This window comes from Muntiacus reevesi, chromosome 2 (assembly GCF_963930625.1).
Source record: "Muntiacus reevesi chromosome 2, mMunRee1.1, whole genome shotgun sequence".
In the NCBI taxonomy this organism is placed as follows: Eukaryota; Metazoa; Chordata; class Mammalia; order Artiodactyla; family Cervidae; genus Muntiacus; species Muntiacus reevesi.
This window is the reverse complement of record NC_089250.1, coordinates 162,095,352-162,112,458: the sequence shown is the minus strand read 5'-3', so window position 1 is coordinate 162,112,458 and position 17,107 is coordinate 162,095,352. Positions and strand designations below refer to the sequence as shown.

Below are 17,107 nucleotides of genomic sequence, written 5' to 3'. Positions count from 1 at the left end.
CCCTCTCTGTTCCATAAAAAGAACTAGAATCCAGACCCCATCAGACAGTGCTGTAGGGCATCAGTCCACCATCTCCTTGGATGCCTGACTTTTCCAGATAAAGTCAATATTCCTTGCCTCAAAATCTTGTCTCCCAATTATTGGCTCAGTGGGATGACCAGATTGAGCTTGGACTTGGTAACAGATTCAGTGATTCAAAGAGCCCTAGAGATATCAACGGAGAAGGTAATGGTAACCCACTCTAGTGTTCTTGCCTGGAGAATCCCAGGGACGGTGGAGCCTGGTGGGCTGCTGTCTATGGGGTCACACAGAGTTGGACATGACTGAAGTGACTTAGCAGCAGCAGCAGCAGAGATATCAAGGCTGCAACTCCACTCTGCAACTCCATTTCAGAGTTGTGATCAGCTGACAGTTCTCAAAGGTTGTCAGCCTCCACCCGCAGCTCAGTACCTAGAACAACCACAGCTAGAGTTGGGCTGATTCTCCACCCTGGGGGTGGATGTGAAACTCACCACGGCCCGGAATGATCTGTGCACTGAACTGCCAACACCATGTCTTCCAGGTGGGACGTTTTATTATGTTTTACAACCATGAAAACATAGGACGGTGGCCATGACGGCAAACATTTCGGAAGGAGGAATCAACAAGGCTGCACCCACCCACCCTGGCAGCCTCCTTCCACGTGTCTCTCGCAAAATGTTCCTGGGCCCTTCTCTTGACCAGTTCAGGAGAGTTGAAAGTAGACATGGAATGTAGCAGGATCATCATCGGCAAAATGGGAGCAGAAGGAGAACTTGGAGAAACAACGGATGAGAAACATATTACAGAAAACTCTTCTACTGTGTGATGAGGTCAGGGTGGAAGAGCGTGGTCTGAGCTCAGAGTCCATCCCCCGAGGTCTGGGTCATAGGGGGCCCTCGGTGATCCCCTCCAGGGGCAGGCTGGGCGCACTGTCGGCCGTGGGCCTCTCATCTTTCTTCAGCGAGGGCGGGACTCGGAGACTGACGTAGGGTTTGTGACAGGCTGTGTTGGCCAGAGGTGGGTAATGCTGTCTGTAGCAAATGTAGGCAAAAATGAGGCCAATGACTCCGCCAACAAATGAATCTAGGACAGAAGAGCAGAACCGGGAGAAATGCATTATGACTCATTCAAATGAGGCCAGTTGTGATTTCCAGAAAACACTTTCCTACTGATTTTGGTGACTGGTTTGCTGACGAGACCCCTCAAAAGACTATAAGGGGAGAGAAATGACCCTGGAGGTGTACATCTTGGTGGCCTCCGCAAACCCTGACCATTTCTAGAACTTAAACATTCCCTTTTCAGGGTGTACTTGACTCTTCTCTTTATTGATGGAATATGCAGCAGAGCACAGCACAAACTCAGAATTGCATTCTTGATTTTGAAAATCAATTCTGAATTCTGGAAGAAGAGCTCCAGCCATCTCCATGGGATGTGAATACCCTCGGGGGCTGTCATTTTTCTTTAGCAAGTTTCTGCTGGAGTCCTGCAATGTTGCTGGTTCACCACGGAAAGCCAGCAGGCATGCTGGTCTCCTCCTCAAAGTTAAGTGATTTCCCAGGGATGGAATGAGACTTCTGAGTCACAGAGTGAATACAACATTTTATGCTGCACCAGGGTGGGCAAAGTCGACATTCCCAGTGGGAGAGGGCTAAACCCTCCAACAAGCTGCAGGTTTTATCAAGTCAGAGGACGTGGTGGGGGCCCCCGCAGACAAGGTAGGAGACAGAACCTGTGGGCAAAACAGGCCCTTCCACCACCTCTGGCAACCCCGTGCTAAAGAGGGCGTTCAGCTAGTGTCCACCAGAGACCCCATGAAAGTGACCCACCCCAACAACCCTCACTGTGTGTGTGTGTGTGTGTGTGTGTGTGTGTGTGTGTGTGTATGTGCATGCCCTTTAAACTGTGTCTATGGGTTTACTCTTGCCAAAAAGATCCTAACACAATGGAGAAACCTCCCCTGCCAAGAGAAACTTTGATTTCTCGTGAAGGGTGCTGCCAGGCTGAAGTGTCATCCTCCAGTAGGGGGTTTCCACTTTCACCATCATTATCTTGTTGAATCGCCCACACCTGCTCTGGGCAGGGATACACTTTCTCATCTCCCGGGGATGAGAATGGCAAGTGGTGTGTCGAGCTGTGTGATGATGTAACATTAACACTGGAATCTCTGCTCCACCAGGGTAGGGGCTCTGTGGGGCTTGCTGGCTGTTGATTCCTCAACAGCTGGAACAGCACTTTGTTCATCTACTGCAGAATTAAGTTGGTGAAGGGAAGTGGCTGAATGAATGTTGTTGCTTAGTTGCTAAAGTCGTATCCGACTCTTTTGCGACCCCATGGGCTGTTACCCGCCAGGCTCCTCCGTTTGTGGGATTGCCCAGGCAAGAATACTGGAGTGGGTTGCCACTTCCTTCTCTGGGGATCTTCCTGTCTCAGGGATCAAACCCATGTCTCCTGCATTGGCAGGCGGATTCTTTACCACTGAGCCATCAGGAAGGCCCGGATGAATGAATATGTGCACAGTACTTGGGAGTTAGACACTGGTTACTGTCCTGTGTTGTCCCTATTCCCCTCTCTGAACCTAAGTTCCCTCACCAGGAATAAGTGTTTGGCAGCTGAGACTCTTTCTCATGTGAATGTTCTAGGAATTTGGTCCCCAGGGTCAACCTACTGAGACCAGCCTGCAGATCATTACGAAACTCTGCTGAGCATCTTCAGAAAATAGGTCATATCCTTCATTGGGATAAAATATCACTTGCAAACAAAAGTCATTCTAACAGGTCAAAGAGACTGAATAATTGTGGCTGCTTCCTCTGCATAGGAGTGCAAACACGGTGCAACTTTGGCCACCACCTGGCAGAAAGGGGAGGGAAAGAGATTAGTGGCCACTCAGCCCTGATGAGTAGCCACCAAGGTGAGAGTGGTGGAGAGGACCACTCGTGAGATACGGTGAAATCCAGGTGCCCAGCTCTGCTCCCAGAGCAGATGCCTGGGGCCGCGGTAAGTTATCCAGCCTCTATTCTCACCCCGGACCTGAGAATCCTCTTGGCTGAGAAATCCATCACAAAGACTGTAGACCCCACCAGGGCAAGTCACTGCACCTCTGAACCTCAGTTTCCCCAATTCTCAAGTGGAAATCTCAATATCCAAGTCATTTAATCGTGACAATGATTTGATGAGATCTGCTTCTGAACAGTGCATGCCACAAAATAAGACCTTGAAATGCAATATCTAAAACAGTAGTCTTAGACTTCTGTGGCAGTCCAGTGGTTAAGATGCTGTGTTTCCAATGTAGGGGACAAGGGTTTGATCCATGGTCAGGGAATTAAGACCTCACATGCTGTGTTATGTAGCCAAAAATTTTTTTTAATGAAAAAAAAATAGCGTGCATTACTGTTACTATGTTCCTCTCCAACACTGCGTGCTGTCGCTTCAGATGTGGTTGACTCTTTCTGACCCTACAGACCGCAGCCGACCAGACTTCTCTGTCCATGGGATTCTCGAGGCAAGAATACTGGAGTGGGTTGCCATTTCCTCCTCCAGCGGATCTTCCCAGAACAACTGGGGACTTTCTAATCCTTCCCCATCCTTCCCTTCACACAGTAACTCAATAGTCTATAGTTGTCATCTCTTTAGCATGGTCACACTTTCACAGCATTTTAAATAAACTCATGAACTTAAAAAAAATTTCACCCAAGAAATTAGAAAGTAACGCCTACTATGAATTCCTCCGTGGGGTCATGAGGCATAACTAATGTGATTAAATCAAGTTCCTCATATTGAGAAACTTTATACCTCCTGTGGGCAGCAGCCTGTGCCAGGAAATGTGCCAGGCTTTTTCATGTCAAAGGCTTAGCGACACACCATTGTTTTGTTTTTTCAATAACCCCAGAGAACAGACCCACGGGGTATTACTTTTATGAGTATCTGAAATGACCCAGGACAACTGTGTTTGAGCCATTGACTATTGAACAGACCACACAGAGAAACCTATAAATAATGCCACTTGACTTTTATTTTCTGTGACAAGGCATTTGTCACACGCACGAGGTGTATCATGGACCAAAAGATATCAAATCATTCTGAATGTACGTTCCCCAAGCTTACCGATGTGGCAGCAAGCCAGAGCATGTGACTGCTGTCAATGCTGTTTTCCCATTTAATGGAGTGAGCAAAAAGTGATATCGTAGGTGCCACCATAGTTAGTAGAAGCAGCTAGGGCAATGGAAGGTCTAGCGAAGGCGCCTGCTCAGCAGTTATTCAGGGCTTTGTTTATCACAAAGATGGTGAATCAGATTTAAAAAATGACTTAAAGAGAGAGACTCTCATTAAGTGCTACTTAATGAAATCCCATTCCCTCCCCGTAGAGCATGTGCTTAGAGAAAAGCAGGCAGGAGACAGGCGGCCCTTGTTAGGGAAAAAACTGCTTGGGATTGACTTCACCCCAAATATGGTCGCATGGGACTGGAGGAATCCAAGGTGGGGTGTGAGGATCTCCATGTCCCCCGAGTACACAAGTTGGGTTCTCCTCACTCAGCATCGATGTCATTCATCCATCACGTATTTCGCAAGGGGATCAGGTGTCAGGAGTGACGCCCAGTACCAGAACACAAGGCTGAACCAAAGAGATGTGTTCCCAATCTTAGGGGCTAAGAGGGACACTGAGGAGCGACAGTCTTATCAGTGAGCGGCAGCTGTGGTGAGCTCCAAGAAGGAGAAGGCGGGTCTGTGAGATCAGCCAGCAGGGTGGTCTGGCTTGTCTGGATCAGGGGAGTTTTGCTGAGGACAAGACCCACGGGTCAGCCTGCAGGATGAGCAGGTGCAAACCAGCAGTGTGGGAAGTGGAGGCAGGGATGGCAGCGCAGTCTTCCGGGCAGAGGAAGGAAGGGGCGTGGCAAGTTTGAGAAATTGAAAGGAGTGGCCCATCTTCTCCCAGAGAGGTGTGTCTTTATAGTTCTATAGGACATAAGTTGACCAGGCTTCTGGTGTGGGCTGGAGAAGATGGTTTTCCAAGTCCTCTTGGGATTTTGTTGAAGACCAGGGGCTCCACTAGCTTTCTAGCCTGTTGTCTGTGCACCTCTCAGCTCACATCTACCTGTCAGTGTTAACTGCCCCTTGAGTGCCTCATCTTCATTTCCCCAGAGCCCAGCAGTTGTGTGCACTACAAACAAAGCTAGTGGCGGTGATGGAATTCCAGTTGAGCTATCTCAAATCCTGAAAGATGATGCTGTGAAAGTGCTGCACTCAATATGCCAGCAAATTTGGAAAACTCAGCAGTGGCCACAGGACTGGAAAAGGTCAGTTTTCATTCCAATCCCAAAGAAAGGCAATGCCAAAGAATGCTCAAACTACTGCACAATTGCACTCATCTCACACGCTAGTAAAGTAACGCTCAAAATTCTCCAAGCCAGGCTTCAGCAATACGTGAACCATGAACTTCCAGATGTTCAAGCTGGTTTTAGGAAAGGCAGAGGAACCAGAGATCAAGTTGCCAACATCTGCTGGATCATCGAAAAAGCAAGAGAGTTCCAGAAAAACATCTATTTTTGCTTTATTGACTATGCCAAAGCCTTTGACTGTGTGGATCACAATAAACTGTGGAAAATTCTGAAAGAGATGGGAATACCAGACCACCTCTTGAGAAACCTATATGCAGGTCAGGAAGCAACAGTTAGAACTGGACATAGAGCAACAGACTGGTTGCAAATAGGAAAAGGAGGATGTCAAGGCTGTATATTGTCACCCTGCTTATTTAACTTATATGCAGAGTACATCATGAGAAATGCTGGGGTGGAAGAAGCACAAGCTGGAATTAAGATTGTTGGGAGAAATCTCAATAACCTCAGATATGCAGATGACACCACCCTTACGGCAGAAAGTGAAGAGGAACTAAAAAACCTCTTGATGAAAGTGAAAGAGGAGAGTGAAAAAGTTGGCTTAAAGCTCAACATTCAGAAAACTAAGATCATGGCATCTGGTCCTATCACTTCATGGGAGATAGATGGGTAAACAGTGGAAACAGTGTCAGACTTTATTTTTTGGGCTCCAAAATCACTGCAGATGGTGATTGCAGCCATAAAATTAAAAGATGCTTACCCCTTGGAAGGAAAGTTATGGCCGACCTAGATAGCATATTAAAAAGCAGAGACATTACCTTGCCAACAAAGGTCTATCTGGTCAAGGCTATATTTTTTCCAGTGGTCATGTATGGATGTGAGAGTTGGACGGTGAAGAAAGCTGAGTGCTGAAAAATTGATGCTTTTGACCTGTGGTGTTGGAGAAGACTCTTGAGAGTCCTTTGGACTGCAAGGAGATCCAACCAGTCCATCCTAAAGGAGATCAGTCCTGGGTGTTCATTGGAAGGGCTGATGCTGAAGTTGAAACTCAAATACTTTGGCCACCTCATACGAAGAATTGACTCATTGCAAAAGACCCTGATGTTGGGAGGGATTGGGGGCATGAGGAGAAGGGGACAACAGAGGATGAGATGGCTGGATGGCATCACCGACTCGATGGGCATGAGTTTGAGTAAACTCCGGGAGTTGGTGATGGACAGGGAGGCCTGGCGTGCTGCGATTCACGGGGTCACAAAGAGTTGGACAGAACTGAGCGACTGAACTGAATTGTGTATGTGCAGTCACTAAGTTGCCTCTGACTCTTAGTGACTACATGGACTGTAGCCTGCCAGGCTCCTCTGTCCATGGCAAGAATACTGGAGTTGGTTGCCATTTCCTCCTTCAGGGGATCTTCCCAACCCAGGGATCAAACTCGGTCTCCTGCTTGGCAGGCTGACTCTTTACCACTGAGCCACTTGAAAGCCCAACCCAGCAGTTATTACTCAGTAAATGTTGAGAGGCCCTGAACAACGTTTACAAGATGCAATAAAGAATAGATACCACAAGACACAAAAGGCCACATATTATGTGATGCCAGGAATATGCAATGTCCAGAAGATGGAAATCCATAGAGAAAGAAAGTAGATTTCTGGTTGCAAGGGGCTGTGGTGGCCGATATGAACATTTTCTAGAATTAGACAGTGGTGATGGCTACACAGTTCTGAATATACTAGAAACCATTTAATTGTATATTTTAAAGGGAGACCTTATGCATTATGAGTTATGAATTACACCTCAACAAAACTATTTGAAAGGGGAGGTTAGAATCAGTACCTAGTGGGCTCCAATGGTGTAGAAAGAGGGCTAGACTTCGAATCAGGTGACCTGTATTTCAATCCTTACCTGGAAAATGAGATGACCTCAACCCCTTCTCGTGAGGTTGAAGGGCAGGAAAGGATCTCGTGGAGTCTGGCCTATTGAGGTGCCAGTACTCAGCTCTGGCACCAACAAGCAGAAAGTGTTCTGACGATGTGCTATCAGGTCCCCAGGAGGAACACATCCCTCCCTGTTGCCATGGCAACATCCAACATCACTAAGCTGGCTTACTTGGGACCTTGTATGCCTTGGGCTTTATGACCCAAGACCCTAGGGTAAAGACCATTTCTGGAAAACTCAACAACCTCACATGATTGTTTCTGTTCTTTTTATTCTACTACTAATAACACATCTCATTTTTGTGACTTTGAGCTTTTATAAAAGCACAGAGAATGCACAATCTACCCGCTACACTGTAAGCTGGTAGGGCAGCACCAAGTCTGTCTGTGTCAATACTGTGCCTCCATCAGAGAATATGCCTGACACACAGGTACAAGAGATATAATGAATGAGTGAGCGGATGGTTTTTGAAGTTTACTATTTGGTTCATTTTTGAAGAGAAAGAACTTGCAAAGAGTAAGAATAGTTTTAGTAAAACCAGTGCATAGAGAAGATAAAATTAGAAAGGAATATGATTTAACAAAAATGATTAATTCCTGCGTTACACACTTAGGTACTGAGCACTGTGAAACATTAAGAATTGCTCCTCCAAAAGATACGCTTAAGTCCTAAACCTCAGTACCTCAGAATGCAACCGTATTTGGATATAGAATCTGTACAGAGATAATCAAGCCCAAATGAGATCAGTAGAATGGGCTCTAATCTAACTGGTGTGCTTACAGAAAGGGGAAATTTGAACACAGAGACAGATACACACAGAGGGAAGGTGACGTGAAGAAACTCAAGGGAAAGGCCATGTGAAAATAGTGGCAGAGATTGGAATTATGTTTGCAGAAGCCGAGAACTATCTGGGGCTGATCAGCTGCAAGACGCAAGGAAAGCTCTTTCCAGTGCAGGTGTCAGAGGGAGAGGGGCCGCCAACACCTTGACCTTGCACTTCTGGCCTCCAGAACCATGAGACAACTTCTATTCTTCTATTCAGTTTGTAGAACCTGGGAAACTAACACAAGCACCTACTATGTGCCATACCAGCAAAAGAGACACAAATCCTTCCCCACAGGGAGAATATATTCTAGTTCAGAGAGCAGCAAACTATGTGAACCATTTATTTATAGGCTGGTGTTCACACCACCATCACCAGCTCGAGCAGTTACAATAGAGACTGTATGGTCCACATAAAGCCCTAGGTAGTGACTATCTGACCCTTTACAGAGGAACTGTGCAAACTCCTGTTCAAGTGGATAAGAACAGACAACAATCAATACCTAAGAAATGACTAGGATTTCCCCAGTGGCTCAGTGGTAAAGAATTTGCCTGCAATGCAGGGGACATGTGTTCGAACCCTGGGTCAGGAAGATCACCTGGAGGAGGTCATGGCAACCCACTCCAGTATTTTCGCTTGGAGAATCCCATAGACAGAGGAGCCTGGCAGGTTACAGTCCATAGAGTTGCAAAGAGCTGGACGTGACTGAAGTGACTGAGCAAGAAATGACTGGGTTTGTCAGAAGGTGGTAGATGAGCGAGGTGAGCACCACAGAGTGTGGGGACTGGGCTGCAATTTCAACAGAGTGGTCACTCTAAGACAGCCTCACTTGAGCTAAGATCAGGCGGAGGGAAGGGAAGGAGCCATACATACATCTGAAAGAAGTGCATTCTGGGCATAGGAGACAGCCAGTGCAAAGGCCCTGGGGCGGGTAAGCACTGGCATGAACAAGGAAGGGCAGCGCAGAACACCGTCAGAGAAGCAAGAACTGCGGGACCAGGCCTCATAGTCGCTGTAGGACCTGGGCTTTGATGCTGATGGACACAAGGAGAACCCAGGGACAGAGGAGCAGGCACCACATGTGACAGGGTTTAAAGGTTCTTCCTGGCTGCAGCATAAGCGGCAGAGGAGAAAGGAAGGGAGACGGTAGCAGAGCTTCAGCAATAACCCAGGCAGCGGTGATGGTGGTCTGGACTACAGCGGGAAGAAGAAGGTGGCTTCTGGAATTATTTTGAACATAAAGCCAACAGCAGAAAGCACAGTTAAATGAAGCCAGGTTGTCAAGAGACTTGGGAGCTGCCAACACCTGTCTTCCCTGGGAACTAAGCAATGAGGGAGGTCAGGGCAGAGGGCAGGGGCCTGGCTGAGAAAGCCTCTCAAGGCCTAATGCTCTCTGCCCAGTGGATTTTTTTTTTTAAATACTTACTTATTTGGCCGCACCGGGTCCTAGTTGCAGCATGCGGGATATTCGTGCGGCGGCTGGGCTTCTCTCTGGCTGAGGCGCATGGGCTCAGCAGCTGTGGCATTCGGGCTTAGTTGCCTGTGGCAAGTGGGATCTTAGTCTCTGACCAGGATCGAACCCGCATCCTCCGCACTGGAAAGCGGATTCTTCCACTGGCGCTTCCAGGGAAGTCCCTGGTTGGTGCATTCTGACCCCAGAAAGGGAGTGGCCTGGGCCTGCTCAAGCCCTCCTGCAGGGATGTCCCTGGTATGGTGGCAGAGACGGGTGGATTCACGGGCGGTCAAGGCCAGAGGTCCCAGACCCCAAGCAGCATCTGGCAGCTGATGATAAATGTGAATGCAGACACACCACACGGGCAGCCAATTGTGGAAGGAGGAAGAGATGAGATCGGTTCACCTGGGAAGGAGGATCTTGGAGGGAGGAATTGAGCGCTCCTGTCCTATGTAAGGTTTTGGTGGGAACCCTGATATCATTCCAAAGTCTTCTTTTCAAGTCACTTCATTTAGAGAATCTAGAGGTTGTTTCCGACTTCCCAGGGAGGACTGGTGAGCAGTGTGTGTCCCTCACTGCGTGTGTGTGTTGGGGGGTGAATGGGACTGCGCGAGGAAGTTGCAGACTCCGTCTGGCTTTTTAGTGTGGTTCAGGTACTTAGGTGCAGAGCGTTCACCACGCTGCTCAGTCATGTCTGACTCTGTGACCCCACGGACTTAGCCTGCCAGGCTCCTTAGTCCATGGGATTTTCCAGATAAGAATACTGGAGTGGGTTGCCATTTCCTTCTCCATGTAGGTGCAGCGCCCTCATCCTCAAACACCCCATCTGCAGGGACCAGAAACTACACCTGAACTCATTGCACATCACAGACCCTTCACAGCCAAGTCAGGAAACCCGGCAAAAGCAGTGGCGCCATCGTGAAATTTTCAGGCCAGTCAAGCATGGTGCCTGTGACCGACATGGACGCGTCCCGGCCTCAGGCTGGGTGGGAACAAACGACTGCTTCCTCCCTTGAGGCTTGTTTCTCTGGATTACATCCAGACCTAGGTGCCCTTTCTTATGATGAAACACTACCTGAGGCACCCAGGGCTGCTTAAAATGGGCTATGGTTAGAGAATCAGTGTTGGTTAGAAGGTTACTTGCAAGCTGGAGTCACGTAAGGGAACACTGGAATCAGATACAAGGATCTGAGGGCAGAAGGAGCTCGTTATGTCCGTTCACGAAGAAAACAACACACTCCTGCCACTTCCGGCTCTAACTGCCCCCTGACAGGAAGCATAAACCCACGAGACTATGAACTGAGGCGGAAGACGGTTCAGGGAGGTACTCTCTTCTTCCTGTGCATTTTTCTCCACAGATGTTCCCCCTGGCATGGGAGTTCTACAAGTCTTAATGCTAAAAACACACATTTAATCACAAAGCTAGGCTTCTTTGTGAAGCGTTGACAACACCAGGGATTCTCGAGTTTCCAGCTGGTCCAAAAGCCAGCATGTCGCCGAGACAAGGAGAACTTCAGCCACAGAAAGATTTATAATCTATCCAGCGGTTTTATCTGTGAAGAAGCCCTGTTACGTGTCTTACTGCCCCTCCAGACCATGGCCTGTGCCCTCCAATGTTCCTCACTTAATAAAACAACAGACTTGAGTGTTTGGAGTGGAGCTGGGAAGGCAGAGAAGACAGAAAGGGCGTCGATAACCATGATAATGAACAGAGCAAAGCATTTGAGATTATGGGTTATTTACTGGATATGAATATGTAATCGAGTAATTGGATATACTTCCACATTAGACACAGTTGCTTAAATCAAAATTGCAATGGAGTCATAAAAATCTCATAATATTAATGTTGTTAACTAAAGTCTATAATGAGAGGTTCTCAGGTTGTACTGCTGCCTAGGGGTCTCCCCATGAATTTTCATCATGACCGATGGCCCCCGCCCACGGTCACTGGGCAGCTCAGCCCACCAACAAAAACACCTCGTTAATCTCAGCCAAGCATCCTGCCTCCAACACCCTCCCACACGGCAGCCAAGGGCCTCACCGTCTATCCTTTCTCCAAGCCGCAAACCTCTCCAGCCTCCTTGATTACTTCCTTAAAGAGTGAGTGTTGGACAAATAAAATTTTCCACTCATTGAACACTGCTGCTCTTAACATGTAATAAGCGAAAGAAAGATGGAGCTGAGATATGGTGTGTGTGCATATGCACTTAGTCACTTCAGTTGTGTCCGATTCTGTCCAATCCTACGAACTGTAGCCCACCAGGATCCTCTGTCCATGGGATTCTCCAGGCAAGAATACTGGAGTTTGGGTTGCCATGCCCTCCTCCAGAGTATCTTCCCAACCCAGGGATCGAACCTGTGTCTCTTATGTCTCCTGCATTGGCAGGTGGTTGCTTTACCACTAGCACCACCTGGGAGGCCCGAGAGGTGGTGCAGGTCAGTCTCTCTCAACCTCAGCTGTAGATGTTTGGGGCTGAGGAGTCTTCCCTGTGGAGGAGGTGCTATCTTGTACGCTGTAGGATGTTGAGGAGCATCCCTGGCCTCTAGCCACTAGATGCCAGTAGGCACCACCACTCCCACCACCCCATCTGTGAAGATGTCCCCAGACATTGCTAAATGTCCCCTAGGAGGTTCAGTTGCTCCCCATTGAGACCACTGGTATAGACAGTGGCAGATGACCCCCTAAAGGGGAATTCAGATAAAATGAGCCCAACCCAAGGCCCATTAGAGGATCCAAGGAAAGGCACACTCTGCTCCTGGCTACCTCCGGGGTACAAGCTGAACAGGTGATGGTGCAGCTGAACGGGTAGCTGCACCACATCCATGACCTGTAACCCACTCAGGCACATTCGGTTTGGGCTGCAGGATGGGTCTACCATGATGTAACTTTGGCTTGCCCCTCCTGCCCCCAAAGTAGGGCCCTGCATATCACTGATCATAAATTCTCTTGCTTTGCTTTCCCATCAGCTCACAGAGCATTAGTATTCTCCCTCTACTGCTCCAAGTTCCCTTCTGTGCCAGTTGGATAGGATGGGCATGAAGCTCTGCTGCCAGCAGGGCTTGGGGGCACCAGCTGCATCAAGTCCAGCATCTCCCCAAAGCCAAGAACTGTGATTCTTCATCCTTTCATGATGCACCAACCACAGATCAATAGTAACAAAAGAGCATTTAAGACAGGCCAACCTCTCTTCCTAGGTTTTCAGGACAAGATCACTACACAAAGGTTCTTACTATCTTCCAAGATGAAGCCAAAATGTCAACTCTGAAATCCTTCATCATTTCTCAGATCCAATGTGGAGGAATAAAAGTGAAAACTAGGCATTCAGAGGTTACAAACGGACCATGTGCCAAAAGCATGTCTACCTCAAAATCAGTGGCTTGGGAGACACAACACATCCTTCTTTAGAAATAATGCGCTAAGCAATTTCAGTATCGATTCACAGTTGTGCAACATGCTTTCATTTACAAGTACACTCAGATCCATTATTTCATTTAGTCTACGAAATGGCTCTGGGAAATGTTGGGGGATTATCTTTCCCATGTTCAGAAGAAGAAACTACAGTTTACAAGGGATAAATGAGAAGCAGTTCAAGAAATGCCATCCAACCCATAACAGTCCTCATGGGGACATGCTCTAATCATATGCGTCACCATGATTCTGTTGGAAAATATTCCTAGTTCCAAGGGTGTGATGGGTCTGCCCTTGTGCTATTGGCTCAGCGATTCTCTTCCTGCCTGCCCTGTACCCCCCCCCCCCATTGTGTGGCCTCATTATCCAGAACTTCATCCAAGTCACTGATAAAAGCAGAGAACAAGGGGAAGGCTCAGGGTGCAGCTCAATGGGCCTCTATTGACCACCCCCATCATCAGGGCCTCAAACCTCCTTGATGCCTCCACCTGTCTAGACCATGCATCAGCCTCCTTTTCTCCCAGACCCTTCACCCCCAGGTTGAAGCTGCTGCTGGAAACTCATGACACCCAACGTGTGAGTTCCAGGAGGGTAGAAAGTGGAGCCGAAGCCAGAGAAGAAGCAAAAGGCCCCTGGAGAAGATGGGGCAAAGGCACCCGGCAGGAGTTCCCCTCATCTCTGGCCTCAACTGCTGCCTCACTACCACTGGGACAAACACCTGGGAAGAGGTGAGAAGAGGGTGGTCAGAAAAGGGAGCAGAGGGGAATGAGCCCGGGGGACAGCAGGAGGACAGGGAAGGAAGAGGAGGGGCCGGCTACAGACAGATCATGGAAGGCCATTCATCCGGGGAAGCCGGATTAGGATCAGGCACAATTCATTCAGTGTGTTTGCCGAAAGCCGACACAGTGGACCTCTCCATGGTGCTTCTCAGACTTCATCGGAATTAATGGACTGCCTTGCTAACAATGCACACTTCTGGCGGTCACTCCGAACCCACTTCCAAGAGTCCAATCCCTAGCTCGGAGTGGCCTGATCAAGGTGACCGGAGTATCGGATTCTGGGAAACACAGCCCTAAGCCCTGCACTCCTGGAGGGCACACCTTCTACGGACACTGCGTCTGTCTCTGCTCCCTTTCTTGCCGTGGCAGATGCTGCTGTGGTTCAGGCAAGCTGAGAGCTGCAGCTGATCTGCAGAGGGGCATGGCACGGTTTTGCTTTATTCCAGGAACAAGCACCTCACTTGTCCTGTGTTATTCTGACTTGGCACAGACACCCCCAGGGCTGAAACATACAGGTGAGCCTCACCCAGCCCTGCAGTGGCTGCTGGCATCCATCCCTGGGCAGGAAACCTCTTCTGGAAGAGTATCGCTGGTGAGAAACATGCCTTTGTAGGGTGGATGTGATAGGAGCCAACTACCACTTGGCACCAAATCTGAGAACAGAGGCAAGGGATCCAGCAGGAAAGTCACATCTAAGTCTGGGACTGAGGTCCTGACTTCCTGGTAAGAATCGAGCCACCTAATTGAGCATGAAGGAATGGAAGGAGCTCTGATTCTGTCCCCTGCAAGGCCAGAGCTCACCTGAACACGTGCATTTTCTTTAAAACTGTGCCTGCTCTGTCATTTCAGCTAGCTCTAGTTTCTCGCAGCAGGCACTTACTTCTCCCCGCAGGAGGTGCAAGCATCCCCCCATCCCTGCAGGAGAGTGGCAGACGGCGTGTGGACCGGGCGGGCCCGGGGCAGGGACTCACCTTGCCAGTGATGCTTGTAGTCACACATGCGGGACAGGGCGATCATCATGGCGCAGTACAGGGGCAGGATGGCAGCACAGAGCCGCCAGCTCTTCCCCCGCCCACTCTCCGTGAAGCAGTGCAGCTTGCCAGCCAAGTAGAACGTTGTGAAGCCAAGGCCTGAAAAGGCAACTGCCAAAGAGAAACAGCAGGTGTTACCCCAGCAGGTGGGAAGCGGCAGGGATACAGGGACCCTGAGCATCCTGTCTGCCATCCTGCAACACCCCCAGGGTCAAGACCATGTTGGCACCAGACACCAGCTCGGCAATCTGTGCTCTTGCTGGAATCATGCTGGTGTGAAGCTTTCAACAATGAGAACAACCTTTCAGGCTTGCATGTGATCAAAATCTACTCAATCTCATTCATTCATTCATTCAACAATGATTTGAGGGGTGGCTACTGTGTGCTAGACAGGCACTGTTCAAGGTGGGGGAAATAAAAAGTTGATTCAGAGGCTGTCTCTGCTTTCAAGGGGCTCATGAACTGATTGAGGGTCACGGCTGTGCTAACAGAGAGTTTTAATACTGTGTTTGGAGTTCTATATGAAAAAAGTGCCTGCAGAATAAATGACTGATGACAGCTTAGCTTTGAAAAGCGAGGGGAAGAAAGGGAGTTTTAGCTTGGTAAGTTTTAGCTCAGGAAGATGGGACCAGCAAATGCTATGGAAAAGTGGGTTTGACGGAGAAGCCAGTGGTGACAAATTTCTTATTTTCTCTCAGAAATTATGGTTATTAGTTTTTAGAACTGCAAAAACAACTCATAGCTTCACAGGATCCATTGTCAAAAGTGTGGAGTCAGGTGGAGTAGGTAAGCCCTGAGCTTTTCGTCTAGTCAGGTTTAATACACAGTTGAAGTCAGTGAGATTTAAGGTGAGTTTTCTGTGAACTTACAACAACAGTCAACCATGGGCTATACTTGGGCCACCTTTAAGACCTGGAAAGTTTTCAAAATACTGGTAGTCAAACCTCATTATAGAACCTTCTACTTGCACTAGTCTGGAGTGAACCCTAATGGTGCACATGCGCATGCATGTGTGTGTGCGCATGCATGTTTGTGTGTGTGTGTGTGTGTGTGTGTGTGTGTGTGTGTGTCTGTGTCTGTGTGTGTGTACTCCCCAGGTGATTCTAATGGCAGCCAGGAGTGAGTTTAGATGCTTCTCTTGAGGACAAGGGCTACAGCTCTCACCTCCTCTGGACACCAGCCTACTCAAAACTTTCCTCTTGATCAGAAAATACTCCTGAGGGGCAAGGCTCCTAGGCAATCACCCTGCACAGTGATTTGACAGAGTCGGAAGGATGGGGCTAAAGCTAGGGCATCAAGGACTTTAACAGACTGTCTGAAGCCTAAGCAGCAGCCTCGGCGCCAGTGAGTTAGTCTCAAATACAGAATCTCAGACCTGCCCCGGATGTACTAAGTTAGAATCCCCTTTCACAAGATCCACAAGTGAGCCATGTGCACCCGGAAGTCTGAGAAGGCCTGGCCTTTAGAACATCCATCCTCTTGATATGATGGGTCTGAGAGTGCATCTTCAGGAAATAATAAAAAACCATGGGGAGATCTAGAAGATATTCTGCTTAAAATTATTTGCAATCATGGGGGGGGGGAAGTAAAGATAAAGAACTAGATTACTTCCATTCAATGAATTATGATGCAGCCGTGGAAATTATTCTGACTATGTGAAGGAGATCACACCAGTCAGTCCTAAAGGAAGTCAAATCTGAATGTTCATTGGAAGGACCGATGCTGAAGCTGAAGCTCCAATACTTTGGCCACCTGATATGAAGGGTCCACTCACTGGAAAAGGGTCCACTCACCATCTCACTGATGGTGAGAAAGATTGAAGGCAGAAGGAGAAGGGGATGACAGAGGATGAGATGGTTGGATGGCATCACCGACTCAATGGACATGAATTTGAGCAAATTCTGGAAGACGGTGATGGACAGGAAAGCCTGGTGGGCTGCAGCCCATGGAGTCACAAAAAGTCAGACACGACTGAGCAACTGAACAACAACAAATGTAGCACTACAGACAATATTTAGGATACAACGTTAAGTGAAAGAAGCAGGACTCTAAGTTGTAAGTTCATGATAATCATGGTTATAGTACACAAAGATGAATAACCTGCAGTTTTAATGAATTATCTCTGATAATAATGTGTCTTCTTAAATAAGGTTCCCCAAGTATGAGCATAAGCTTATGCCAAAGCAGAACTTTTTCAGCAATCAAACTAAACAAAGTAACAGAGGATTGCTTGTTTTTGTTTTTTTATTAATAAAACAATATTAAGCCAGGTTTATCTTAGGAATAAAAATGAAGCACTTAAATATTTTGAATAATGATTTGTACT

General features: G+C 48.0%; 1 protein-coding gene across 2 annotated transcripts in view; it reads right to left on the bottom strand.

The window, feature by feature from the left end:
• Nucleotides 1-623: 623 nt before the first annotated feature.
• The window catches only part of PLPP4 (phospholipid phosphatase 4), a 141,929-nt gene continuing 125,445 nt past the window's right edge, over nucleotides 624-17,107 (bottom strand). Inside the window, exons 6-7 of one of the 2 annotated variants that reach the window (XM_065920139.1) lie at nucleotides 14,722-14,892; nucleotides 624-1,104 (exon numbers count right to left, since the gene is read on the bottom strand). In XM_065920139.1, the coding sequence (XP_065776211.1) occupies nucleotides 905-1,104; nucleotides 14,722-14,892 (371 nt within the window). In that variant the 3' untranslated portion in view covers nucleotides 624-904. The remainder of the gene's footprint in view (nucleotides 1,105-14,721; nucleotides 14,893-17,107) is intronic. The other variant, XM_065920140.1, reaches the window with a different exon arrangement.